This window comes from Phaethon lepturus, unplaced genomic scaffold (genome assembly GCF_000687285.1).
Source record: "Phaethon lepturus isolate BGI_N335 unplaced genomic scaffold, ASM68728v1 scaffold45815, whole genome shotgun sequence".
NCBI classification, from domain to species: domain Eukaryota; kingdom Metazoa; phylum Chordata; class Aves; order Phaethontiformes; family Phaethontidae; genus Phaethon; species Phaethon lepturus.
In genome coordinates this window covers 2,982-30,214 of record NW_010539307.1, presented here as the reverse complement: position 1 = coordinate 30,214, position 27,233 = coordinate 2,982, and the positions used below count along the sequence as shown (strand labels likewise).

The window sequence follows — 27,233 nt, the reverse complement described above, 5'->3', positions numbered from 1 at the left end:
CCTTTCCAACCTTAGTGATTCTGTGAATAGAAGTGTTTTTCAGGGGTAGTTACGTAACTCTTGAGTGAAAACGTTGCATGTGTTAAATGTTGTGTTAAGGATGTAAATTACAGAAAGAAAAAAATCCCTGTTTTTAATAGCAAACTTTTCTTAAAATAATAACTATCCCAAGGAGCATGTCCAGTAACAGAGCTTCACAAAGAATTTCAGGAATCTTGAAGCGCTTGATAGGATAGATTCTTGGAAGCTACCCTGTGGGATGAGTCAGTTCTATCTGTAACTGCCTAAATTACTATGTAAGAAGTAATATGCATTGCCTGTGAGCTCTTCACCAAAACTCAATATTGAAAAAATAACTATATTTAGTTATTATATATAATATTATATATTTGCGCCAGCATAATGGAAAAATCATGAGGTTCTGTCCCATTTGTCACCCGTGCAGGAGCTGCAGAGGACTGAGGGTGCGAGCGTTTATGCATGGGTGTAACTAGCATTGGTTGCTGGCAATGGTTACGCTATTCCTGCAAGTGGATGGGCAATGCATTTAGACCTTTGTCCTTGGAATATTACAAGACTTCCATCTATTGCGCGGCAGCTGGTTTTGTGCCAGACTGAGCCTGTGGTAGCTCACTTTCCAGACTGTAACTACTAATCATACGGACTACAGGTGTGGTGCAGTTTTCAGGCTTCATCCGTGGAGCAGTTAGTGCATAGCAGTAAAGCTGTGTGTTTGTATTTGAATTCAGAACATAACTTTGACCCTTGTAGTTCAAGGCATGTTAGGCATCTGAAGTGTTCTGTGTTGATTTTAAGCATGTGTGGTAGGAACATAGCTTTTAATAACTTAAGATACTACAGACAAGATGGGGGCAGAGGAGAAGAAACTGTTGTGGAACAAGCCTGTTCGGTTGGCTTGAAACAAGTTGGAAAAGGCTGAGGTATCCAATGTATTTCTTGTAACACTTTTTGTTTTTCAGTCCCTCATCTTGGTTTATTCAATGTAATGTGAAAGAATTTTTTTATACATCTACTGTTGACATTACAGGAGACAAGGAATAAATGTGTGCGGAAAACACTGCGTGCACAGTCAGAGAACACTAGGAAGAAAGTTGATGGTCGACATAAAGATGAAATGGGATCATAAAGGTGCTTGGTTTTGCTAACATTTTGCGCTTACTGAAAATACGAAATACTCAAGGAAGCAGCAAACGTGAACAGCACAAACAGCCCCATGTTCCTTTTCAAAACGTCAGGCTTTTTTCCAGAAGCGCCTTTTGATTTAGGAAAAAAGTGAATGAGGAAAAAAAAAAAATCCCTTTGGCTCAAATGATAACTATGTTGTGTTAGTTTCCAGGTGTTCTAATTTGTCAGCTTGGCTGTTTGCTTTCCTCCCCTGGTACTGGGGCAGCATTTGTAAGCCAAATGCCTTTATGGTTAGTGAGGGGGTTGGCCTTGGGGGAGAAGACAGCAGCTGTGAGGATGTCTTCTTTTTTTTTTTTTTTTTTTATTTTATTTATTTATTTATTTATTTAAGCTAAGAGTAAGTTGAGTTGCCCAGAAAGAAACTGGTATGAAGAGCAGCTATGCTTCTAATATTCCGTAAGGGCAAAACTGGTTGTCTAATAGCCAAACAAATGTAAAAGACTTTGACTAGAGTAGTCAAGTGGTGCTTGTAGTGATGTATTCTGACAAAGAAGCTTGACCTCGTTTCGTAATGTGATTAAGACTGGTAGCTGGTCCTGTTCCAAGGCATGTATATATTACAATATACTAATAGCCTACTAGCTTTGAAGACTTCGTTATCCCACGCATGCAGTCATGTTTTAATGTTGAAGTACAGACTTTCAGTTCAATTTCGCCACTGGTCTTTTAGAGTAGATGGAGAGACAGAGGGGGAAGATAAACCTTTGACTGTCAGTGCGTTTATATTTGGTGATCAAGCTAGGTGGTTACTCTTTTTGCTGCTCAAGACTGTTGTGAAAACCTTCTGAAACCTTATTGAAAACTTGTAACATTTTTGTTTGGACACTGTAAAGATTCTGTTCATTGCCTTTGGCATGTCCGTTAAAGTTGAACTCTGCACAGGTGATGCTGAAATACTCAAAGTCATTACCCACAAAAATTAATATATTGTTTCAGTGAGATGTGCTGTAGGGATATGAACTATGTGTCCAAGAATTATTGCGGAAGCACACTTGGAATATATTTAATATGACAACTGTAAGTCAACATGCATTTTCTCTTCTACTAGCATGCGTAAAACCACTTATATATGGGCTGTACAATAAAGTTTTTCTTCCTTGTCGAAAAGACGGGTGTTGGCTTTTAAATATGTCTTTTTTTTTTTTTTCCTCTCCCTCCTCATTGCAACACTATTGGTATAAGAAAAAGAGACTGTGCCTGAATTGAGACCTTCCTAACTACCTTGATTTTTTTGAAAAAATGGTAACAACTTTAATAGTATCTCCTGTAATACGGTAGATGCTCCTGAGCCCCCATGTTGGGACTACGGCAGTAATTCTTAGCAGCTATTTAGAATATGTGTAGTACTGTAGCAGGGCTAACTTTTTTCACGTGTGGATTATTTGATGGTCATGGGTTTGCATCATCAGTTAGGCGTATTTGGTTAGCTTCCAGCCCATTTTACTGTCTTTCCCATCTAGTCCAAAAGAACCTGATAGAGTCAAGCATCACGATCCCTTATGATTCCATTACTGTTTTACGCTGCTTTAACTTCTTCTTTGAACTTACAGAAAGAAGGCAAACATGCTAGTTTTTCAAAATTACTTTGTATATGTAAAGAGGGGAGCGGGAGTTCCAACAAACAACTGCTTATCCTTCGATATGAAACGAATTGGAAGCAGGGTTTTTAGGTTTTATCTCTCATCTATAGTCAGAGTAAGGAATGAGATGAGTTTCAATTAGGTGCTCCCCTGAATGATACTTCGTTACGATCTTTGGTTAGTTCTCCTCTGTCCAGAATTCCCTTTGGCCACAATTTTTGACCTTGTGTCAGAATAATTTGGCTTAGCTTCTGTATGTTTCTTGTAATCCATGCTTAGTGTGTTTTGTCTCGTAAGATGAGAACAGTTTTCAAGAGTCATTTGGATGGGCAGATGAAAGGAGTTTGTAATGTTGATTTACTCTTAAATGTAAGGTTAATCATAGTTTTTATGTTACAACTTGGGGCTTCTTGGTTTCTCTCGGTGATGTTTTATTAGCTTCTTTGGGATTCGGTATAGGAAGCCCAGAAATTAAATTGGTAATGGATGAAGAACATAGCTGCCTTGCAGAGGCAGGAGTAGGCAAATTGGTGTGTTAGGGTACAATTTTGTGGCATCTGTTGAAAAACTTACCATGTAAATATAGGAACTCTTTACAAAACTTACTACTAAAATATATGAGCTAATCAATAAACCTCTGGTAGTTACAGACACGGCTAATGATTAAACCCCTTGAAAAATGAACAGGACTTGAGAAGTTGGGAATAAAGGGATGTAATTTTGATGTTCCATAAGGTTACTTGGTGGTGTGTATTAGAAGAATGCTGACAATATGTGGAAACTGCATTTCCTTCATTTTGCAGTTAAAGGTGCTTTTCTCAACTTGACAGGAGAAGTGTATGGTACTTCGCTTTCTCCTTTGCTGATCACACCTGATAAAGACCTGTAGGAATAACGGAGGGAAGGCAGGGAGAAAACAACTGAGTCGTTGTAAGGAAAAAACCAAGAAGTAGGAAAACGGGGGATTTTCTCCAAAGGCTGTTTTAGGTTGAAGCTTGCTCTGTACTTTTAAACGTTATGCGTGTGAAATGATTTTCAGGGAAGTGTGGCAGTCAGTGCTATCTTGTGTCATGTCAATGCACTGTGGTCAACTGTAAAATGGTATTACCTTTTGCTTATCCTAACAAACCACCTTGACCAAAGTTTCTGCAAAATGGCTGTTAAGAAGCTTCCACTGCTCTGGGTTCAACAAATTCTGCCATGTGAGCATTCTGACAGTAGTGCTATTGCTTTTTGTTAAGTTTATCGGGGCCGGGGGTGTGGGGGGTGAAGGTTGGACAGACTTCTATGTAAGAATCTTTAAACTGTTTTAAGAAAAATTGCATAGCTACACGTTGATTGGGCTTGTTTTGCAGTCCTGCTTCTAAAGGTATGGAACTCTGCGTCCAAATAATGGATGAATTGTTGTAGGAAAGATCTTTGATTGGGGGGCGGGGGGTGGGAACCAAAACCAAAAACTAAAAAACAAAACATTTTTTTTTTTTGTGGTAGGCTTCTAGAAAACATGCCGATCTGACACATGCCTATTTTGTTGATTGAATACAGTTAAACTTCTTCATATTTGTTAAATTCAAAGACTTAAAGGTTTCAAAGAGTGGTTTAAGAGTGTGGAAAATCAAGTTTTTAGGGACTTCTGTCTGTTGGTGGGAGTTCTGTCCCGCTGTCCATTCATTGTTGCGTTAAATTTCTGAGGTGAAGTGTTTTGCTTTCGCTAAGTGTAATTATTGTGTTCAACAGCAGTGAGCGGAAGAGCATCTGCAATGTCAAACACTCCTACCCACAGCATTGCAACCTCTGTCTCCCAACCTCAGACGCCAACTCCGAGTCCTATCATTTCTCCTTCAGCCATGCTACCAATCTACCCTGCTATAGATATCGATGCACAGGTAAGCGTGCGATTGTCACTGCAGCACAGATGCGTGAAGCTATTTTGGTTCTGCATCCTGAATAATTCAACGATAATAAACATCTCTGTTGTATAATGAATTGGGTTGTAGAGACTTGATTTGCCGCTTTTAGAAAGCGCATACGACTCCCCGGAGAGTTGCAACCCACTTTCCTCTGTGCTCTCACTGAACAAAAGGGAAGGTCTTTGGATGACTAAACACTTGCATTTCTTATTGCTTTCTTGTCGGAGTGATTATAAGAAACAGCAATGTTGTCTTCTGACAGAAATCAAATATTTTTGTGGCCTGATATCCTAAGACAAAAATGTTGCACGCTGTTTTTTCTGGTTGTGCTTGAAGCTGTTGGCCCATGATCACACAGCTCTCATACCCAGAAGTATGAAAGTACTGAAACTAACAATTTCTGTAATTATTTAACAGAAGAAAATAACTCATGCTGTCATTGCCACTAAAGAAAAGGCATTTCTGTATTGAAAGCCATTTTGAAAAGGGCTGCCTTATGTTGACTTGCGGCTAGCTGACCGTCAAAAAAAACCCATGCACCTACTGACTAGTATACGTATATGCTTAGTTCTAGATGATACATAACATGGCCGAGATGAGGGCAGTGTGAAGAAGGGGAAAGGCGTGAGATGGCCGTAGAGAATAAGGGGGAGAAATATCTGCAAAACCAGTCTTGTCTACTTGAGCTGCTCGTGGCACTTGGCTTGGTTTCTGCTGTGATAATGTCCAGCAGCTCTTGCCATAACCTGAACGGCCTTGTTGTTAGCTGGTGCACACCAGTGCAAGTCAACGTTACAAAAATCTGCCAGCTCTCCTGAGTCATAATACAGTTAAGCTAAGTTCTGATAGTAGTCGAGGAATGTGTGTTTGTGGGTTTTGGGTCGTGGTGTTCTTTCGCTGTTTGTTCCTGTTTCAGAGGAGAGACATGTCATTTTTGTCAGTCCGCATGCTGTAACTAACAGTGTCGGTAATCCCCCGAGTTACTCGGTTGCTCTTTCCAACAGGGTGGTGGTACTGTACATGGGCCCTGGCAACACTGAGAATTTGAATGCACGTTGTTTCATTGCAAGCGTTTAATAGACAGAATCAAGGTTGAAGAGGGCTCTCTGCTAGCAGTTACCGAGAACTATCTACTGCTAGAAATGCTCACTTGGAGACAGTGTATGAGTGCTCTAAAGGGGGAAAAAAAGTCAAAGCAGAGCATAAGCTTAAAGACTTGCGTTATAATTTTCACTTGTTTTGTTCTTTTCCATGACTATGACTGGTGGACTGGCGGTAGCTTATGTCAACTGTTCAAGAGGCTTCAGTAGTGCTCGTTTTGAGATTGGGAATTTTTCCCCCTTTGGCTTAACTGGAGGGTTAAGAATTAAAAGATAGAATTCTTACCTTGATTGTACCATCTAAAGGTCACAATCAAGCAGTGGTGAAGAAGTCAATCTAGTTAGCAAAGCACGGATGAAGTCTCGGTTCTTGAAGAAGCTCAATTCTTGTCAAGAGTTTTCTCAAATCTGCCAACAGAGCTGACTTGAAGTGGTATCCTGTAGGAATGTGAACATGAGAGAAAACTGTGAGGTAGTGAGTCAGTAGACATTTCTTAAACTTATAGAGGCTTTTTATTTTGTCACAGGTATAATTGTACTTGGGCTAACATGCAGCGTACCAGGGGTCGTACTTGAAAAAGGAAATATTGACCTTGTTATCTTATATAGTGTTTGTTTCTTGTAGACTGAGAGTAATCATGACACAGCGTTGACACTTGCTTGTGCTGGTGGCCACGAAGAACTGGTACAAACACTGTTAGAGAGAGGAGCCAATATTGAACACAGGGACAAGAAAGGTAGGTATCTCCCGAGGCTATACAGACCCTCTCTGGCTTTTCAGTATATCACACTAAGTATGCAATAAGCGTGGTCTTTATGTGAAGCGTGTAAGCTTGCTTTTCTGGTGGTTTAACTTAAGCCAGTTAAACTTTAGGCTATGAAAGTGGATTCTTCAAACATCCTTTTTCATTTCAGGGTTCACTCCGCTTATTTTGGCTGCTACAGCTGGCCACGTGGGTGTTGTTGAAATCTTACTGGATAATGGAGCTGATATTGAAGCCCAGTCTGAGAGAACCAAGGACACACCCTTGTCTTTGGCTTGTTCAGGAGGGAGACAAGAGGTGAAGTAAAACTTTAGTCGTCAAAAGCAATGTGTACATTCCGTGTTGTGTCACTATACTAAAGCTGTCTGCCAGCAAAGTTACAGTAACTTAACTCACCCTTCTGTTTCAGGTTCGTGTGTTTTAAAAAGGGTGCAAAGAGCTTCACATTTTTGAAGCTATGTATTGCACTGTGTCTCACAGAGATTGATTTTTCTTTTTATAAGCTGGATGAGAGCTGTGCAGATGATATCATGACTGTAATCGTAGTGGCTCATTATGGGACTTTTACCAGCATAATTAGATGTGGATATGAAAGTGAGCACGATGAGCGTTCTTGTTGAGAAGCTGCAGTTAGACACGCGTCGGCTCCATACGTGAGCCGAGAGGGTGTAAGCCATGGGATACTGGAGTACTGCAGCTGACTCAGGTGTGTCTGGCTAAAAATGCAAAAAACAGTTTTGAAATGATTGATCAAAAGTAACCGTAGAGGAAGTTTGAATGTTACGCGAAATACCGTATTCTGTGTCTGACGACAAAATCTGCCTTCTGAGGGTTTTTTCTAATATTTGTTACCAATCCTAAGTGTTCAATGGATTGCTAAAGCCATAGTGGAAGCTGTATAAGCTGGTGCAGGATCGCTTCCCTCTGTGGCCACCTGCAAACGAATGAGGTTGGAGGTGCCTCTCCCACTTCCGCAGGTTGTCTTAACAGTGATACTGTGGCATTTGAAAAGCGATGACTTCTCCAGATAAAAATGTTGCTAAAAACTTGCGGCTCTACCGGCCGATTTTTAGTGCCATCGGGAAGATTTCAGACGTCGGAGGGTATTAGCTGCAATGACAGTGACATGCGCTCTGGTGAACGGAAAGGCCGGCTCTTCACTCAGTCTGTCACAGCTGCCATTGTGGCAAGCAACCTCATACAGCAAAGGTTGCATTTGTGCTTACCTTTTCAGAGGCAGAATTGATCTGTGTTTCTTGGAGGAACGCATCCTGTTTTCTCTCGTGTTTTTTGGGAAAGCCGATGAGAAAACACTGGGCTTTGGGCAATGGAGATGATGTCGGGATGCCCTCCCGCCCCAATTTTTGTGTTTGGCAGTATGTTTGTCCTGTGATTTCATGGGAAAATACTGTCATTGGAAGTTTCAGTTGCACAGATCTAATCTAAATGTGTTTTACCCTTAAAAGCTGAAAGGGGAGCAAACTAAACATTGCATTGGAGGTGACACAGTGGGTTTTCACCTTGGCGTTCATTTCGATTTTACGTTTCTAGACAGTTTAGATTCTTGTCAAGTCTTCTGCAGAAATCTCAATACAGAATGTAAGCTTCATGTAGAATATGGGAAGCTATGAAACGTTTGGGGTGTAAATGAATGCGTAAGGAAGGAGTAACGTGAGAAGTACTTGCGTTGCTTTTGTTAATGTACAGAGAAAACCAGCAAGGGATGCAAGTATTGATTGTTCTAACGACTCTTGCATGAGATTTCTGTGAACAATCTACACACCGTTCGTTTCATGTAGCGATGGCAGTAGAGAAGATAAGAAAGCAGTTGCATGCTTGTCTCTTGTTTGCTCTGCAGCTTCGGTTTGAGGATGAGTTTTTAAGTTGGTAAGTGAACCGACTATTAAAGTGGGAGAGGGCGAAATGCAAGAGCACTTTTTTGTGCATATTGAATCGCTGGTTTTGGCAGTCTTTAGACAGCTGAAATAATCACGAATGACCTCAGTTTTTTTCTCGCTATGTTATACAGTTTGGTGCATGCTAAAGAGCGACAATGATCGTTTTTTAAAGGAAGTCCTGCAATGGTTTTGCAAACATAGTTGCAGCCTCATCTGTTCATGGAGGCAAGGAGTATAGGGAAGCAACTGAGTAAAATCACTTCCTTACTGTGGGAAGATGTCAATGGTATATTTAGTCTTTGAAAACATTTGCCCTGGATAGATGTGCAAGTTCGGGAGAAAACCAGATGTTATTTCTTAAAACACTGCAGGTGGTGGAGTTGCTGCTAGCTCGAGGGGCAAACAAAGAGCACAGGAATGTTTCTGATTACACACCTTTAAGCCTCGCCGCTTCTGGTGGTTACGTGAACATTATCAAGATACTGCTAAATGCTGGGGCAGAAATAAATTCCAGGCAAGTTCCCTTTTCACCCCTTCTCTCATGGTATTTGAAGTGTTCTGAGTTTTTACCATTTCCAGAAGCATTTCTTGACAATTGGACAACCATGGGGAGCAAAATCTTACTATTCTTACCTGATCACAGCGAATGTAATGTTTAATTTGTAGTAGGCTCCTTTCCCCTTAGGTTAGAAACGAAACGTTTTGACGCTGTTTCTAATGCTGTTTTAAGTCCCATCTCTCTCTAAATATTTTGTTAATTTCTTTCCTATGCCATAGGATCAGTTGACTCTGTCAAAGATAGAAATCTCTCTTTTTGCTCTGGTTCGCCTCCTGGATTGAAATTAGGTCTGGGTTATGTGAAGAAAGTGTGTGTGTGTATCCCGCTGTTTTCCCTGTGTAGTTGAAGGAAAGCTTTTTTTGTGTGCCTATGCATGGGTGTGATGCTTTTGCATCCATTGGGAGGTAGAAGATGCTCAGTGGGGGACTGCACAAGCCAAATCGCAGGGCCAAGCAAAAGCTCCTTATAAGAGATACCTTTAAATTTAGAGCAATTAAAAGGTAACATGCATAGTATATCTAAGTAGAAATATTTGTCCTCAGCAATGCTACTATGCAGAACCTCTTGTAGTTTCAGTAATAGTTGCTCTGTGGCTGATTTTTCGGTCTTGGATAAGTACTCTGCCTTCACTACTGTTTTTTTTCAAGTAATTTCAGAAATGTGGTTATGGTTTCAAGAGTGGTGTTTTTTTTTTTTCCTTTTTCTCTTTCAGAACTGGTAGCAAATTGGGCATTTCTCCATTAATGTTGGCAGCTATGAATGGGCATACTGCTGCTGTCAAGCTATTACTGGACATGGGCTCTGACATAAATGCCCAGATAGAGACCAACAGGAATACGGCACTAACTTTGGCTTGTTTTCAAGGGAGAACTGAAGTGGTTAGTCTGCTGCTTGATCGAAAAGCTAATGTGGAACATAGAGCTAAGGTAAGGAGCAGATAGCTGAATAAGTCTCCAAAAAGAGGTGCTTGTTAGTCACCATTTCTCTGTGGTCATCTGACGGTTTGTTTGCCTTTTGTGCGAGTTAACTTCTCTAGTTCAGCTGATTGAACTGAACTGTATATTGTAAAGAGAAATAACGGCTGCACTCGAGGGCTAGTGTTTTGGGAGTCACACAGTTCATGAAAAAACAAGTGTTTCAGCCGAAGCCTTAAATAATATTGAGGTGCCTACAAGCATAAGAACAGTAATCCATTAACTTGATAAAAATAGAAGCATTTAATGTATCAGAAAAACAGCTAGTATCTTGGCCTAGGTATGCTCATGGTCTAATCTCTTCGGTCTGACCAGCTGCTTACATCCACAGTGATGATGGAGAATTGAAAGGGGATGTGTGTGCTTGAGAGTCTGTCGGGTTGACCCCTGCTCTTTAAACAGGAGGGTCTGTTCACTAGAAAAATGACTAGAATGTTGAGGGGGAGAAATGAGGGACGGGCCCCAAATGTAGCATTCTGTTCCCCTTTTCCACTGTACCTAATGGGTGCCACAGTAGTTCAAAGGGACCTGCACGGTGCTGATGGCTGCTAGGTATTCTTCCCGTTCAAGTTAGGTGTCCCCCTGACCTAGCCAGGCGCTTTCTGGATATTGCTCTGTAGGATCCCGTAATGAAGGCAGATCATGTGATTGGCATGGTCTGTGTAATAATACGGGCCCTTCATGGAACTTACTGCTGATGGCCCTCATGGGCTCAAGGTTGGTCAAGTTAGTTTTGAGAAATGGCCAGCAGCGGAGGGCCGCCGGGCACACTACTCCTCGGTGAAAGCTCTTCTCGAGCTGGCTGAAGATGAGCTCGCCTTCGAAACGTTGCTAAACTGTTAGCAAATTGGCCAGGTAACAACTGGAATCCGTACACCAGAACTAGAAACATGTTGGTGGAAGCTGAAGCATGTCCCGGCTTTCAGGTAAAAAGCACCCTCCACCCCCTACTAATTGCTTGGGTTTCCTGCTTGCTTTGTCGTAGACTGGTCTCACACCGTTAATGGAAGCAGCTTCCGGTGGATATGCGGAAGTGGGCAGAGTTCTGCTGGACAAAGGTGCAGATGTCAACGCTCCTCCAGTACCTTCCTCGAGAGATACAGCTTTAACCATCGCAGCAGACAAAGGGCACTACAAATTCTGTGAGCTTCTCATTAGCAGGTACTGCATTTGCAAGTGTGCTGCCTGAAGAAAAACACCTTGAATACAGCATTACTTAGACTAATCTTTCTCAATATACGATAGTATTTTCCATCACACTCCACAGGGTAGGAAATGGGAAAGGTTCTGTGCCTGTCGACCGTTGCTACGTATTTTTATTCATCGAGAGTGATGAAACAAAGTTCTTTTCCATGTTAGAGTGCTTGCTTTTGCCCAAATAGGCTAATTGAGTTTTTCCTGTCTCGCTGAATCATGAATGTTAGAAACAAACAAATTCTTGTAAAGTTTGCATGTGTGGTGCTCGTAATTGTGACACACAGCCATTTCAGAGGGCGGTGTTAAGTCCTTGGGCAACAGAAGATGCACACAAAACATAAGTCTTCGTGATTTCTTTTCGATTGATCACGATGCATGTTCAGTGTAATTATGTTTCCTGGGTAGCTTTTGGATATGTCGTTTTCCAAGTAGTAGCACTGGTTGTTGGCTTGCACTTGACATGTTCTAAGTTGTTCCGAGTAAGCTAATGAAGAATACAGTGTACTGGTGGATGGGAGTTAATAAATTAATTAGAGAAGCTGCAGAGACAGCTGACAAACAGCATGATTAAAAATATTTTTAAGCTGAGTTGAAGCTCGCTCTTGGCAGCATGAGAAGCAACAAAAAATAACCATCTTGGAAACTGAAGCACTCTGTGAATGCATATGTTTGATGTAAAATTGAGTGTGGAATTTGACCCTGTTGCTCTTGTGTTGCTTGTCAAGTTTCGCAGTTCAGCTGATATGTGAAATGAAAATCTGGTCCAGAGCTTTCATTGAACATGTTTGTTTTTGTAGAGGAGCTCACATTGACGTGCGTAACAAGAAGGGGAATACTCCGCTGTGGCTGGCAGCAAATGGAGGGCACCTAGATGTTGTCCAACTGCTAGTTCAAGCTGGAGCTGATGTGGATGCTGCTGATAACAGGAAAATAACTCCTCTTATGGCAGCCTTTCGAAAGGTAGAACGTGAAGTTCAGCTTTGGTCTTAACTAGTATTGTCTCGATCACTTGTTATGAGTAGAACATAACTGACAAACTACATACTTAAAAATATGTCAACTGATTTTAATATTGGGCATTGAATCTTCAAAAATGGGGGTGTGTGTCTCCTGTATAATATTTGTGTTAAGTTCTAGCAGCAATTTGTTTTATAGGCACTTGCTGAGGCAGGTTCTCATGGGTCTCTTGAGAGTTGAAAATTGCAGTCTACTTGTGCAGGGAGGGAAATACTTGATGGAACTCGGGGGAATTTGGTTTGGTTTCGTACGCAAGAGAGGATGAGCACTTTTGCCGAAAAAAGTGCAGTTTAGCCCGATTTGACTCTAGAGGTAATTGTGCTTAGCAAGGGAGTGTAGTTCAAGTGCCGCAGTACTTGAAAAATCGCAGATGACTGTAGGAGCCTAAAACTGCTAAGCTGCCGGAGCTAGGCATTTGAAAACCGCCAAAATAAAAGGCAGAAGTGTGTGAAAGTACGGCTGGAGGAAGGGCGGCTTGACAGCAGGTACTGTAATTGTTTGCCTTCTCCTCCATCATGAACGTGAAGAAACATCCCTCACTAGTTTAGGAGGTGAAAAAAGTTAAAAAAAGAAAAAGAATAAATGAAAAAAAAAATTAAGTGTTGAGAGCATGATTTGAAGAAGCTGAAAATAAAATAAATATTTTACAAAGAGTGCTTGGACTAAAGCAGCTGGCCTGATACAAGATGTCATCCTTGAAATTCCTTTTTCAGGGTCATGTAAAAGTGGTGCGCTACCTAGTGAAAGAAGTAAACCAATTTCCATCAGACTCGGAATGCATGAGATACATAGCAACAATTACTGATAAGGTAAGATTGTAAGGAAGAAAATATGTGAGAAGGAATTGTGCTGTGACTCAGCTTTAGACTCGATGTTACGAATGCTCTTTAGCCTCCTGGCCCACCAGATTGCAGCCCAATGATGAGTCCCACTGGAATTTTACAGAAAACCATTGCAAAAAAAAAATGTGAGCACGCAGCTACAGTGACTTTGCACGCCTTAATGCTGCGAGAACGCTAGTAAAGGTGGTGTTCTTTATTATCCGTGCTTATTTTCAAGTGTTATCACAGTCATTACCTCGGTCTGACCTGCGTTCCTCCCTGTCGATGAAGTGTGTGCTGAATTTATGCTGGCTTCTGCAGTGGGGCGGAGGTAACAGAATGAACTTTTGCTAAGAGTACGTCTGATCTTAAGAATGAAGATTCACCATCTTGTAAAAAAGTTTGTACTAGAAAGAAGGTGGAAAACATAATCGACAATAAAATGGTTTCTTGTGGCATCTGAAGCAGACTGCTGCTTTTCCCTGTGAAGGTTCAGTTTTATTTGGTTTATCTTCAGCCCAGATGAAGAGGGCAAAAACTATTTTGTAGTGAGAGACAGGAGAATAGCAACCGGTGCAGAAACAGGGTCGTAATGCTTGTATCTTTTCACTGATGCACTGCGCTGCGACCGAGTTGTCTTCTTTCTGGGCGTCAAGTTGCGCTGAGCATGTTGAGGCTGAAGAGGTGCTAATGTTTAAATCGGTATGTGTTTTATTGCCAGCGGCTGTGATGGCTGTCCGCTTCCAGGATGCTAGGCACCCTGTGCATTTGAACATTTTTACTGCTATGCAGCCACTGTAGGTTTGAGAGTGGTATTATAAAACTATAATGTTCACCTATTTCCCACTTGTCTTAAAAAAAAAAAAAAAAAAAAGCCTTGCTTTACGATATATTTTTATGTCTGCAGTGGCTTCACCTTCCAGACCTGTAGCCTTTTCCTTAATAAAATTTTTTGGTCTTGATAATGGCCATAGGTTACAAACTGTGTTTGTACTGTTTGCGGCGCACGGAGACATAGGTTATTGATTACATGTCACTCCTGTGACCGGAATATCAGTTTGCAAGGTTGGGGATGAAGACGAGCTTACCGGAGGGAATTTAAAGTTCTCCCTTAAACTCTTGTGCAAGTAACGCAATGGTTATTAAATTATAAGTGTAAGCTTGAGATTGTATGTTCCAACACATGTACTGTTACTTCTTGAAACAGAGGTTTCATGTACTTGATTGTTTTAGGAGATGCTGAAGAAGTGCCACCTGTGTATGGAATCAATTGTTCAAGCCAAAGATAGACAGGCTGCTGAAGCCAATAAAAACGCAAGCATTCTTTTAGAGGAACTGGACTTGGAGAAGGCAAGTTGAAAGACTTTGAGCCTGTGAATACTGATTTGCTAAAATTCCAATTTCACATTCCTTGAAGATTATGCGATCAGTGAAAGTATGTATTAAAAGTATAGGAGTATGTGTAATTCCCGTTACTGGTGTATCTAGGGCTGAGCATCTTGTTGTTGAGGTAATCTTTGAACTTTATTGGGCTATGTTTCAGGGAAATCGGATCAAGAAACTCGCATAGAACAGCTTACTGTGGAATAATATTGTACCAAACGAAGGATTTCTGAGTATAGTTTTCTGTCAAGTGCAGGATAGATGGGCATTTTCCAGTCACGTTGGTATGGACTTCAGGTCTAAACCCTGGTTTGTGTCTTAGATATGGAAAAAATACACTAATAATATATACTAGGAAGCATAGCAGAGTAGTAGGAACCTAATGGAAAAACCGAAGTACAAGTTTAGTATCAAACGAGCGCAGGCTTTATATTCCAGCTAGCATTTCATGTTACATATTGTAATCTCTGAGAGGGAGCTGAGTCTTGTTTGGCCTGTGTTGCCGAGACACACAAGGTTATACAAAGAAACATCAAAATGCCTCTTGGAAAACTCCAGCTTAAGTTTATATGGTGTCTGTCCTCTGTTTCTACACTAACCTTCTGTTAACATGAGTGAACAATCTGTTTGTGAGAATTAAATGTGCGAAAATACGGACCATAGAGAACGTAGCTTCTGTTCTATAAATATGTGAGTCTAAAAAGCGAGTTCAGGCTTCCCAGGCAATAGAAAGCACGTGCATTTCCTGAAATGCATGGGACATCTTGTAATACTGTTCGGTTTGCTTGACTTGTAGCTAAGGGAAGAAAGCAGGAGACTGGCTTTGGCTGCCAAAAGAGAGAAAAGAAAGGAGAAAAGGAGGAAGAAAAAAGAAGAACAAAGACGAAAACTAGAAGAAATAGAAGCGAAAAATAAAGAGAATTTTGAACTTCAGGCTGCTCAGGAGAAAGAGAAGCTGAAAGCTGAAGGTGATTTGAAGTATTTGCCTTATTTTTTGAAACACGGCCTTGATTTTTATTCCCGTTATTAATTAACAGATGCGTTTCTTGTCAGAACCTGAACGGCAGCTTTCTTATGACATGCTGAGCTTTCCTTTTGTTTAGCTTTTCTATTAAGCCCATAGATTAGCATGGTGGCATTTTCAGTGTGGTCTTGGGGCAGGGAACTGGTGTCACCAGCTTCAGAGTGAGGGGTTCGCTTTACCATGGAGATGGTGTCGGCTTGTGTTTTTTTTTTCCTTCCAGGTCCCAATACTTAAAATGAGGTCAAAATTATTTTTTTTTTAGCTCACAAACAGAATGATGATAACGATTAGCTGAAAAAACTGGCATTGATGGAAATTCCAAATCCATATCATTCTCTTCTTTCCCATCGAAACCTGGCTCTTTGGTATCTTAGGGCAGTGAGTTTCATGTGATCTACTGAGAAACGGTTTTCACTGATTGTTCCCTCACTCTGATAACGCTGAAAGGGAAGACATGTGACAATTTTTGAAATACTGTTTCATATGCTTGTTTGTGTCCACTAATTGTTTGCATCTGTCGTTCCATGCCTGAATTCAAGTTCGCATTTGTTACATCGCTACTGCATTTGTTCCAAGGAAAGAATGAAATTCTGTATAAGTTAGCATAAACAAGGGGGGAGGCTCCACGGTATGACATGTATACTAGTTCTACGAGTGTCCGCACGAGCTTCCTCAAGCCAGCTCAATCGGTATTTTTCTCTTACTCTTCCGTCAGATGATCCAGAGGTCCCAATGGAGCCTCCTAGCGCTACCACTACAACCACCATAGGCATCTCTGCCACTTGGACAACATTAGCAGGTTCCCATGGGAAGAGGAATAACACCATCACCACAACAAGCTCCAAAAGGAAAAACAGGAAAAATAAAGTAACCGCTGATAATGTTCAGATTATATTTGATGATCAACTCCCAATTTCCTATAGTCAACCAGAAAAAGTGAATGGTGAATCTAAGAGCAGCAGTACTAGTGAAAGTGGTGATAGTGACAACATGAGGATTTCCAGCTGTAGCGACGAAAGCAGCAATAGCAACAGCAGCCACAAAAGTGACAATCATTCTTCCACAGCCGTTACTAACACACAGAGCAGCAAAAAGCAACCATCGGTTCTTGTCACTTGTCCAAAGGATGAGCGGAAAGCAGTTACTAGCAAATCGTCAATAAAGTAAGTTGCTGTGACTGCCTATGCCACTCGAAGGTGATTGTTGCCCCACGTTTGAACGCTGCTGCGCCCTTGTTTTCATGGACGTGCTTTCTTAAATCGGTTGTTAGGAAGTGGATGAGGCAGCGTGTCCCTGCTGTAGCGTGTCTAAGGAGTATGAATGTTGTTGCGCTATGAGCTTGAACTTAGTAGTGGGTTCTGAAGCAAGAACCATCATCGTGGATCTGGAATTGGGCTATTTTGAGATGTAAGCATCTCAAGTCAGGCAACTTCTTAGTAACTTAGCGATTTTGTGCGAAAAGAGAGAAATGGGTTGGATTGGTTGGAGAATAGGCGAAATTCGAGTCATCCTTCATTGGTTTGTTTTTTTTTTTGACTGCATAATGACAGCATTTAATTTCTTTTAAAGGTTGTCTGAAGTTATTAGTGAGGTGACGAGTAACTCCTTGTCTACTTGCACAAAATCTGGTCCTTCTCCCCTTTCTTCTCCAAATGGAAAGCTAACGATTGCTAGTCCTAAACGTGGTCAGAAAAGGGAAGAAGGATGGAAGGAAGTTGTGAGAAGGTAAGCAAAAAGTTCCCCTAACTCCTCCTTGTTGACGTCCTTTTTCAGAAGGTTTTCTCTAGTGTAGCTGTCTCTCGGGTTACTGAATGACCCCACCTTCTTAGCGGACCTGATAAGATTTCACAAACCTACTGCTATGTAGGTTGAATCGCGCGTCGTAACATCGCTTTGACCAGCTGTTCCTTGGCTGCTTCATGCCATGGAATCCTTTCCCAGTTAATACTGTTTCTTTTTTGTATAGATCCAAGAAGGTTTCGGTTCCATCAACTGTGATTTCCAGAGTCATTGGCAGAGGAGGATGCAACATCAATGCGATCCGTGAGTGCACGGGGGCGCACATAGACATTGACAAACAGAAGGACAAGACTGGAGATCGAATAATAACGATAAGGTAAGCAGGCTGCTTGATTGGCTCATCCCTGTGGGGATGTTTTCATTGTAGAACGCTTCTCTGTATAGAAAAATGAGAAGGCTTGATCTCAGTTCTTTTAGGCAGGGGAGACGAATGGCGTAGGGCAACAGAACAACTGCGGGTTGGTGCCATCGTGTTTGTACAAAAGGATACTTGGGGTGGAGCGTCAACGTTAGGATTCTGTTTTTAGACTTCTGTACGCATGGCTAAATATGTAGGCCTTTTTACGGAAGTAAGCGTTTTAACCATTTGGGTTTTCAACTTGAGTCTCTTGAATAATTGTTATCAGCAAGAACATGCCCAGCTCGGTTTGCGGATAGAGCTATTTTTCTGTCTGAGTTAGCGTGACAGAAGACGGGCTGGATCGTGTGTTGGAGGTGCTTCACTACAATGTATGTAACTGTCGTAGATGCGCTTTCTCTTTTTCCTTCCTTCCTTCCTTGCTTCCTGTTTATAGGGGTGGCACAGAATCAACGAGACAGGCCACGCAGTTGATCAATGCTCTGATTAAGGATCCAGATAAGGAAATTGATGAACTTATTCCAAAGAACCGTTTGAAGAGTTCGGCTGCGAACTCCAAAGTAGGGTCATTGACACCTGCCACCACTACAGCTGCTAACAGTTCTCTCGGGGGCATCAAAGTGACCACCGTAGCTGCTTCGTCGACATCTCAGACAGCCTCCGCGCTCACCGTGCCTGCAATTTCTTCAGCATCCACTCACAAAACCATTAAGAATCCAGTGAATAATGTGCGGCCTGGTTTCCAAGTTTCTCTTCCATTAGCGTATCCTCCTCCGCAGTTTGCACATGCTTTACTCGCTGCTCAGACTTTCCAGCAAATCCGTCCACCCCGGTTGCCCATGACACACTTTGGAGGTACTTTCCCGCCGGCGCAGTCCACGTGGGGTCCGTTTCCTGTTAGGCCCTTGAGCCCTGCAAGAGCTACCAACTCGCCGAAACCTCACATGGTGCCTCGCCATAACAGTCAGAACAGCAGCGGTTCTCAGGTGAATTCAGCAAGTTCTTTGACAACTAGTCCGACAGCTACAACAAATTCAGTGGCTTCTACTGTGCCTGGTTCTTCTGCAAACGGCAGTCCAAGTTCACCTTCAGTCAGAAGACAGCTTTTTGTCACGGTCGTGAAGACATCAAACGCCACAACAACCACAGTGACGACCACGGCGAGTAACACGAGCACAGCGCCTACAAATGCCACGTATCCAGTTCCTACTGCCAAAGAACACTACCCCGCGTCTTCCCCGTCATCTCCTTCTCCTCCTGCGCAGCCAGCAGGCGTTTCCAGAAGCAGCCCTTCCAACTGCGCGGCAGCCTCTCCGAATAAAGGTGCGCCTTCGTCTGATCCAGAAGTGGGTAGTCCACCAGCAGTGGAAACGAGCAGCTCGACCAGCAGTAGGCAGCCCAGTTCTGGTCCTGGCAGCTCGTCTGCCCACCCTGCTCATCAGCAGCCTCCGGGAGCTCCTCTGCAAGAGGCAAGACCCCCTCTTCAGCAACCTCAGGTTCCTGCACCAGATCCTCGAATGGTTGTGCCTCCAAATTTAGCAGCGACAAGCTCATCTGCTCCTGTGGCAGGTCCAACAAATGCCCCGATGACCTATCCGATGTCTCAGGCGTCAGTGGGGTCTTCACAGCCCACAGCGAAGATGGAAACGCCGGCCATCAGACCGCCTGTCCATGGCACCGGTAGTGTCCACAAGAATCCACCTCCCGTGCAAAATTCCTCTGTCGCAGTCCTCAATGTTAATCACATCAAAAGGCCCCACAGTGTTCCTTCTTCAGTGCAGCTTCCTTCTACCTTAAGTACACAAAGTGCTTCTCAGAATTCAGCCCACCCAGCAAACAAGTCTATGGGTAACAATTTCAGTGCTACTTTACCATTTGGGCCCTTTAGTACGTTGTTTGAAAACAGTCCTACGTCTGCTCATGCCTTCTGGGGTGGTTCCGTCGTTTCATCTCAGACAACACCAGAGTCTATGCTATCAGGAAAGTCTTCATTTTTGCCAAATTCGGATCCTTTACATCAGTCTGATACTTCCAAAGCCCCGGGTTTTAGGCCACCGTTACAGAGGCCAGCTCCAAGTCCCTCAGGTAAGGCTGTGTTTTGCGTTCATACATTAATATTATATTTAACTAGTAACTGCTGCGTGGTCTTTTTTGAACACGTAATACTGTCTGCCTCAGCTTAGTGGTCATTTATAGTAAATCTCTGCGTGCCCTGCAACGAAAGGGTGCTGTGATATAGTTTATTGTTGTTTCTGCAAGCAAAGTTGAGTTCATCTTGCTTTCAAGTGCCGCCTATCAAGGCTAATAACTATTTTGCCGCTGACGCACTTGGTAAAAGTTGAGCTGAGGCACTCTTCTTGCCATTCCGGTTTAGTCTTCTGTGATAGCTCAGAAAATACAACGCTTTGCTATTGTTTCCACCTGCCTTCCCTGCCACTAGCTAATAACTTCTAATTTGTGATAACTTGCTTCTTGTCCTGAGGCTGCAGAAAAATATGCAGCGTCCTCAAACTGTTAGGATGATAAAAATAATTCTGTTCTGATTTGAACTTGTAATAAGAGGAGTGTCCTCTTGACTACTAAATTCAATCTCAAAACTTAATTGCAACGACTGCAATTTTAGTTTGGAGAAGAGGAGGCTGAGGGGAGACCTTATCGCTCTCTACAACTACCTGAAAGGGGGTTGTGGCGACGAGGGTGTTGGCCTCTTCTCCCAAGTAACTAGCGACAGGACAAGAGGAAATGGCCTCAAGTTGCGCCAGGGGAGGTTTAGATTGGATATTAGGAAAAATTTCTTCACTGAGAGGGTGGTCAGGTATTGGAACAGGCTGCCCACGGAGGTGGTGGAGTCGCCATCTCTGGAGGTGTTCAAGAAACGTGTGGATGTGGCGCTTCAGGACATGGTCTAGGGGACATGGTGGCGCTGGATTGATGGTTGGACTTGATGATCTTGAAGGTCCTTTCCAACCTAGTGTTTCTGTGATTCTGTGACTTTCTGAATTTTGTAGCGGATGTTCAGCCTTCTGCACAAACATGGGCCAAGGGGTTGTTGCAGAACTTTTTCTGTAGCTTCTGGGAAATTTACACACTGTTTGTACCACCTGTGCCTGTGTTAGTAGGACCTGAGAGTTGTTTAGGTAGCTTTGTTTATGAATTGAGAGATAAAAAAGCTAGTTTTTTCATATTTTGTGAATATCGTGGTGGTGAGTAGCTTCTGAGGCGCTCTGTGAGAATTTTGTCAACTTAATATACTTCTTAACATTTTGACTTAGGCACGCTCCGCGCTGCGTAGCACTTGCGTATGCCCCTCGGTTCCCGAGTAAAAGCAGTGCTCTGGCCACGGTCCTACCGTTGCCTCCGCAGTTTCTCTCCTGGAAGGCTGCAGGCACCATAGATTCGCTTGGGGGTGTCTGTAGAGTCGGGGAGCGTTCGGTTAGTTCATAGGAAGGTAGCCCCCGAGATCCTGAAGAATTTAACAGTACTAGAGGTTGGATCGTGATAATGCGTGGTGCGGAGGAGGCAGGGGCTGCGCTTTTCTGATTCTTCTTGTCACTGGTGAAGGGATTTATTCCCCCCCAGCACTATAACTGTAATTGTTTTGTCACGTGCTTTACGAGCGGGAGAAAGATGCAAGTGCCATTAGCCGTTGAGTGGCAACAAGCTCCCTTAATAGTTTTTCTGAGACTTAAAATCCCAAGCTTTTATTTTTCCCTTTCTTCATTGAGGAGAATATTAAGAGGGTACTAATTTGTGTATTTTGAATACTTCGGCTAATTGGTGCCGCTTGGTCTTAAGAAAATGCTGTTTTCTTAAGCAAGTTAAAAGATATCCCTGGGTTGGGGAAAAAAAACAACGAGCCAGTGTTGATCATGGTGTATAGAGACATCATTGTGTCAAATAAAAAAAAAAAAAAGAATGGAGAAAGTATTCAAACCGTTAGTATTAGTCCCACTGTTCTTGGTACAAAATCATACTTTGTAAACGTAGCAAATGTAAATTACAGGTTAGTGAAAAGCTCAGCTCCTTTTCCGATGTCTAGTTACATCGCAATGTGTATTATAGTCTCTAAAATCATTTGCGTTTGAGGTACCTCGAATGCATTTTATGTGATAAAATAAGAGTCATTCTTGATTTAAATATACAGCACAACTGCTACATACCGTCAAGACTTGCAGAGTATGAAGCTGAAGACTCCCAGCTCTCTTGGGAAAGTAGAACCACACGCATACCCCCACCAATTGATTCGATAAAAGTTCTCCTTCTTTCTTTATCATTTCCATGGTAATGGCAACCTCTTCACGGAGATCTCACGGAGTACCGGGAGTGACTGTGCCAATTTCTCTTATAGGTATTGTCAGTATGGATTCACCCTATGCTTCTGTAACACCTTCTTCTACACACCTGGGTAATTTTGCCTCAAACCTTTCGGGAGGTCAGATATACGCGCCTGGGACACCTCTTGGCGGAGCACCGGCAGCTGCTAATTTTAACAGACAGCATTTTTCCCCACTCAGTTTATTGCCTCCATGTTCATCAGCATCAAATGGTGAGTTCTAGTCAGTGGGAAAACAGTTGAGGAGCTGTTGTACAAACAAAGTGTCCTTGTGCACTGCCCGTTTTATGTAGGCTTTTGTAGTTCTGTTCATTTTCAACTTCATGGTTTGAGTTATGTTTTAAACCTCTATGCAGTCACAGATTTTGAGATAAAATTGTCTTGTGCAAGTTCTGATCTCTAGCGTGGCTTTTTAGCAGCCACGGTCATGGTGTTGGCCAGTTCCTTATTGTTGCTGCAATTAACTTTGGCCTGTTAAGGTATATGACATTCTTTTAGTTGCCTTGGAAAGCAAGGATGGGCTTTTCGGGTTTGTAAAGGTAACATTCCAAGTGTGAGTTGCATGAACCTTGTAACGGTGTTACACTAAAGCTAGCTGAACAGTGGTGATTGCTTGGTTTTTCTGATGCTCTTAAAATAGAACTGTGTACTGTATTCGGGGAGAAAACACGTAGGGCGAGTTCTGCTACCTTCGTCCACGTTTGGCACTGGCAGTTTTGGCCATGCAACGGAGTTTTTCGGACAGAAAACAAACTGTTGGGTGCTGGCTTATTCAGGGAACAAGTTAGTCTGTTTAACTGGCAAAAATAATGACAAACAAAACCCACCGAAAACCCCCACAGAGAACAAATCAGGATTACAAAAAAAAAAACAAAACCCCCACAACACAAAACAGAACACCAAACCAAAATCCAATAAGAAACAAACCCAATCCAACCCAACAACAACATGGGTTTATTTCAGCTATGCTTGTGGGTATAATCCTCAAATCCTCTGTTGCTGATGCACAGTAATGCTTAGTTGAGATTTTGAACTGTCTGTTGTCATGGGTTGTGGTCTGTGTCCAGTAGCTGAGCTGACGGCATGATAATAGTTTTATGTAAGAGACTAAATAGATGGCTAATGTTTTCCTGATCGGAAAGTCAAACCGCTAAAATTATCCTGAAGTGTTTGCTGCATGAATCTGGCATTAACAACCTACCCATTTTCACTTGTTCGATGTATGACATGACATTAAAGGATAGGTTTGTGGTGATTTGAGAGGATGAGGCTGTCATTACCAAGTGCTCTCATTGTTCTTCTTGCAGAATCTCCTGCTCAGTCGGTGTCTTCTGGAGTAAGAGCGCCATCTCCCACCCCTTCAGCAGTGTCCTTGGGATCAGAAAAACCCAGTAATGTTTCTCAGGACAGAAAAGTTCCTGTTCCGATTGGGACTGAACGGTCTGCACGTATTAGACAAACTGGAACTTCTACTCCGTCTGTTATCGGGAGCAACTTAGCTGCTCCGGTGGGACATAGTGGGATCTGGTCCTTCGAAGGTATAGGTGGCAGTCAAGGTACGTAGTGTTAACAGATGTACTCGCCCTTGCAATTGACCACAAAATGGTGTTTCCCTGACTTGCCTTTGGAGCTGAAGGACGCAGCAGAAGTGAGTGCCTCAAAATGTAGGAGAGCTTTTTCCATAGGGGTTGGAACAGTGACTTCTGTTTGCCCTCCTCTCTGCTTAATTGTGTTGTAACGAGCTCTCCTGAAACACCCTGGCTGTGAAGATTTGTTACTCCAAGCACGCAATAACAGGGAGAAGAAAACCACAGGGTTTACAGGCATGAACTGATCGATACATTTAGGAAGAGAGTAAATGAGGATGTCTCCAGATAACCGCATATTTTCTTTCTGTTGATTAACAGATTATTTTGTACAATAGGAGTTAAATATTACCTTTGATTTGTAGTCAAGGTTGAGCTTTTTGTGCTGATTGTTTGTGCAATTTATGTTTTAACAAAGTGGTAATATTCCACATTTGAGTTTCCTTTGTTCTTTCTGCTCATGCCATTTTCATTTTCCTAACGCAAGGCTCTTGGCTCTCCTGTGGTCACAAAGAATTCAGTGTTGCAGAATTCATTAAAAACTAAAGTTACTGATGGGACAGCTTTTCTCAACAAACACTTCAGGAATCTTGGGTGCAATTTATAAGAGACTGCTGAATTTTTTTTTTTATTTATTCTTTTTTATTTATTTGGTTTGGTTAGTTAGTTTGTTTGGGGTTTGGTTTTTTGCTTGGGATGCAGGGGAGGGAATAATGAGACCATGTTGGATGGGACCTCTGGAGGTTGTGTCAGCCTCCTGCACAAAATGGGATTTGCTGTGAGGTCGGACCGGGTTGCTGAGGGCTTTATCCGATCTGATCTTGCAAACCTCCAAGGATGGAAACTGCTGAAACTCTCTGAACGACCTGTTCCGCTGCTTGACTGAGGAGTCCAAACAGCTTAAGGTTTTAATAGACTGACTGTGCACGTGCTTTGCATGCGATGAGTATACTGTCCTGGGTTGTTTTCCTTCCAATACAGAATAGATGCGATGTATTTTTTTTTACCTCACTAGTGATCTTTTCCCTATCTGCGTAGTGAGAGGCTATTCATCCTTAAGGCTTTAGAAACTGAATATTTTCATTTGCATTGTGTAGGTGTAAAAGTTGCCCTTTATGTCTGTCTGCTTTTGGAATGCTGCTTGCTTTCTGCCTCGTTCAATTATTTCAACATACTGATTTTGAGTGCAGAATGGGATTGGCTCTTTCCTTGCTGAGTATTAGGGTGGCTTCGGAAGTTGTTTCCGTGTTCCATCTCTGCCCCTCCAAACATAATTTCCTTCTGTTTTATTTTGAAAAATGGGCTTGCTTGATGTCTGAGATTTGAACTGTAGGAACAATACCAAGCTGTCTCTAATGAATTCATGTAATTAGAACATGAGCACACATCTCCAGCTGGTGGTTTTCTGGTTTTGCTTCTCAGAAGTACTTGTCTGTGTCTTAGTTCATTAAATAATTTACAAAAGAATGGTAACTAAGCGGAGCGAATGGTCTTCGTAGCGTACATACCCCTTTCACAGCACCAAACGCACAAGCAATTTAGTTTTTTGGAGGAGGAACAGGTAGCACAAATGCCAGCTTTCCCTTTCAAATGGAGGAAAATTGCAGAGGTGACACTTCGGTTGCATGTAACTGTTCAGAAATCCTTGCACAGACTGGCGGTTCCTGCCGTGGAGTGTGCAGGTACCATTTCTGATAATCTCCGTCCCACATGCACCTAAGTTTTAATGCAGGTAGATGCTCAGGAACTGCAAGCTGAGCAAAAGTCGCATTTAGAAATGTGGCAGCGTGCAAACGCTTAGGCTGGAAAATGGATGATGAGCGGGCGTCACGTATAATGGTGTTGCTTTGTCTTCTGTGTCGTTAGATAAAGTGGACTGGTGTCACAGCGGAATGGGGAGCCACATGATCCACAGGCCCATGTCTGACCCAGGGGTGTTCTCGCACCAAGCCATGGAGAGAGACAGCACGGGAATTGTAACGCCTTCCGGTACATTCCATCAGCCCGTTCCTGCAGGATACATGGACTTCCCAAAAGTCGGGGTAACAGCCTTCTTGGACTTGATGTGTGTGGTACCGCTCGGTTTCCGCGTCGCCGCGTGAGGCGGGAGAACAACGCGGAGATGTCATTCGCTGTGCGGCTGAGCGTGCGTAAGCTGCAACGCTAACTAGCCCTCACAGTATTTGCAGAAGCCTAGACCTAACAATAAGTAACTTGTCCATGATGTAATGAATAGATGTATAAAAGCTTTTTCTGAAATTCAGGCATTTCTTTACTGCTTTAAGATGGAGAATTTCTTGAACACAAGTCCTCTTCCGTCATTCTTTATGTGCGATAGTAGCCGTGTTTATCAATGCATACTGATCCTTGCTTTCTCCTCCCCCTCAGGGTATGCCTTTTTCTGTGTATGGGAATGCAATGATTCCTCCTGTAGCCCCCATCACAGATGGTACTGGAGGCCCTATATTTAATGGGCCTCATGCTGCTGACCCATCTTGGAACTCGCTGATAAAAATGGTTTCAAACTCCACAGAAAACAACGGGCCTCAGACGGTAATTTTTCAATTTCTATATTCGCGGTTTTGCTTTAACTTAAGAAGCAGTATGGTGAAGGTGAGATCCAAGCTGTTAGAAAGTATGAAAATGCAGTGTAGTGTTTTTTCTTGTTGCTCATGTCTCTACGGAGCTGATACAGCCTCCCTACTCGATAAAGCACTGAGCGCTGCACATGCTTACTGGCAACTTGCAAAGAGTCATGTCTCCAAAAAGAGGTCTAAGTTGTCCGGAGGAAAAATTGGCACCACTCAGTTAATGCCGTTCAAAGGAGCGTGCTGTAGTTAGTGCTGTCAACATATTTGTGCTTGAGAATTGGGAAGCTTTCTGCCCGCTGAGCTCAGAGAAGCTGCCTATTCAATCCAGGTGGACAGCTGGTTAATTTACTGCAGATGAGCTTTTTTGATTATGTGTCATTGTCAAGTCTGGATACAAAAGATAGGTCTACACTGTATATTTCACTTAAAATGATGATGAATGCTGTCTGTTCAGTTCTGCATTGGGGAAAAAAACAATGGGTTTGCTTTTGGGAGAAAAGCCATTTACGTGCTGTTACGTAAGCTTTCCCTTCCCAAAAAGGGAAAACAGCATTAGGTCGAGAGGATGGTTGCTAGGCTCTGAAAGGTACGATGTCTTTGCTGTGTTAGGAGTCCTCATAGGAAAGGAGTAAGTAGCTCTTCTGTTCTCTGCTCCTTGTCTTGCTGCAGCGACAGGCTTATCTGCTAAATATAATTTAGGTGTAGGGACTATGTTCCCCTAAACCTCTTGTTCATACTCAGCCAGCGACTAATATAATGTAATGGATCATCAGTAGCTCTTGTTAGGTTATCTCCTCTGTTTATTTTGAATTGTACAGCGAGCTCTGTTATAATGTTATTAAATAAAGATATTTCTGGATTTAATTTGCTTGCGAGTCATCCAAGCTGCACGCAGAGCTCCCAGCTCTGGCAGACCGTAGGTGTGCAGAAGAAAGAGGCGGTCTGTTGTTTGGCCGCACTTCACGTATTGCTCTGAAGCGGCTCGCGAGCCTTATGAGGCGACTTCTGGTTTAGGGAGACAGCTTTGTCCCCCAAAGAAGCTTTACTTGATTATCCTTGGGTTTCTCCAGAGCTGAGGGTGTTGATGTGCATTGGGGGAAAGTAATTTGAGGTGCCAGAAGCCAAGTTCTTG

The 27,233-nt window shown here is 42.6% G+C and overlaps 1 protein-coding gene across 1 annotated transcript in view; it reads left to right on the top strand.

Moving 5' to 3' along the window:
- Positions 1-4,523: 4,523 nt before the first annotated feature.
- LOC104620780 (ankyrin repeat domain-containing protein 17) overlaps positions 4,524-27,233 on the top strand; it is a gene marked incomplete at its 5' end in the record, with an annotated part of 23,891 nt that continues 1,181 nt past the window's right edge. Inside the window, 18 exons of the mRNA XM_010287086.1 lie at positions 4,524-4,672; positions 6,422-6,533; positions 6,712-6,857; positions 8,830-8,972; positions 9,730-9,943; positions 10,977-11,152; positions 11,986-12,148; positions 12,919-13,014; positions 14,260-14,376; positions 15,206-15,377; positions 16,149-16,596; positions 17,003-17,158; positions 17,400-17,549; positions 18,028-19,676; positions 21,940-22,137; positions 23,232-23,480; positions 25,377-25,552; positions 25,899-26,063. Coding sequence (XP_010285388.1) covers positions 4,524-4,672; positions 6,422-6,533; positions 6,712-6,857; positions 8,830-8,972; positions 9,730-9,943; positions 10,977-11,152; positions 11,986-12,148; positions 12,919-13,014; positions 14,260-14,376; positions 15,206-15,377; positions 16,149-16,596; positions 17,003-17,158; positions 17,400-17,549; positions 18,028-19,676; positions 21,940-22,137; positions 23,232-23,480; positions 25,377-25,552; positions 25,899-26,063 — 4,679 coding nt within the window. The remainder of the gene's footprint in view (positions 4,673-6,421; positions 6,534-6,711; positions 6,858-8,829; positions 8,973-9,729; positions 9,944-10,976; positions 11,153-11,985; positions 12,149-12,918; positions 13,015-14,259; positions 14,377-15,205; positions 15,378-16,148; positions 16,597-17,002; positions 17,159-17,399; positions 17,550-18,027; positions 19,677-21,939; positions 22,138-23,231; positions 23,481-25,376; positions 25,553-25,898; positions 26,064-27,233) is intronic.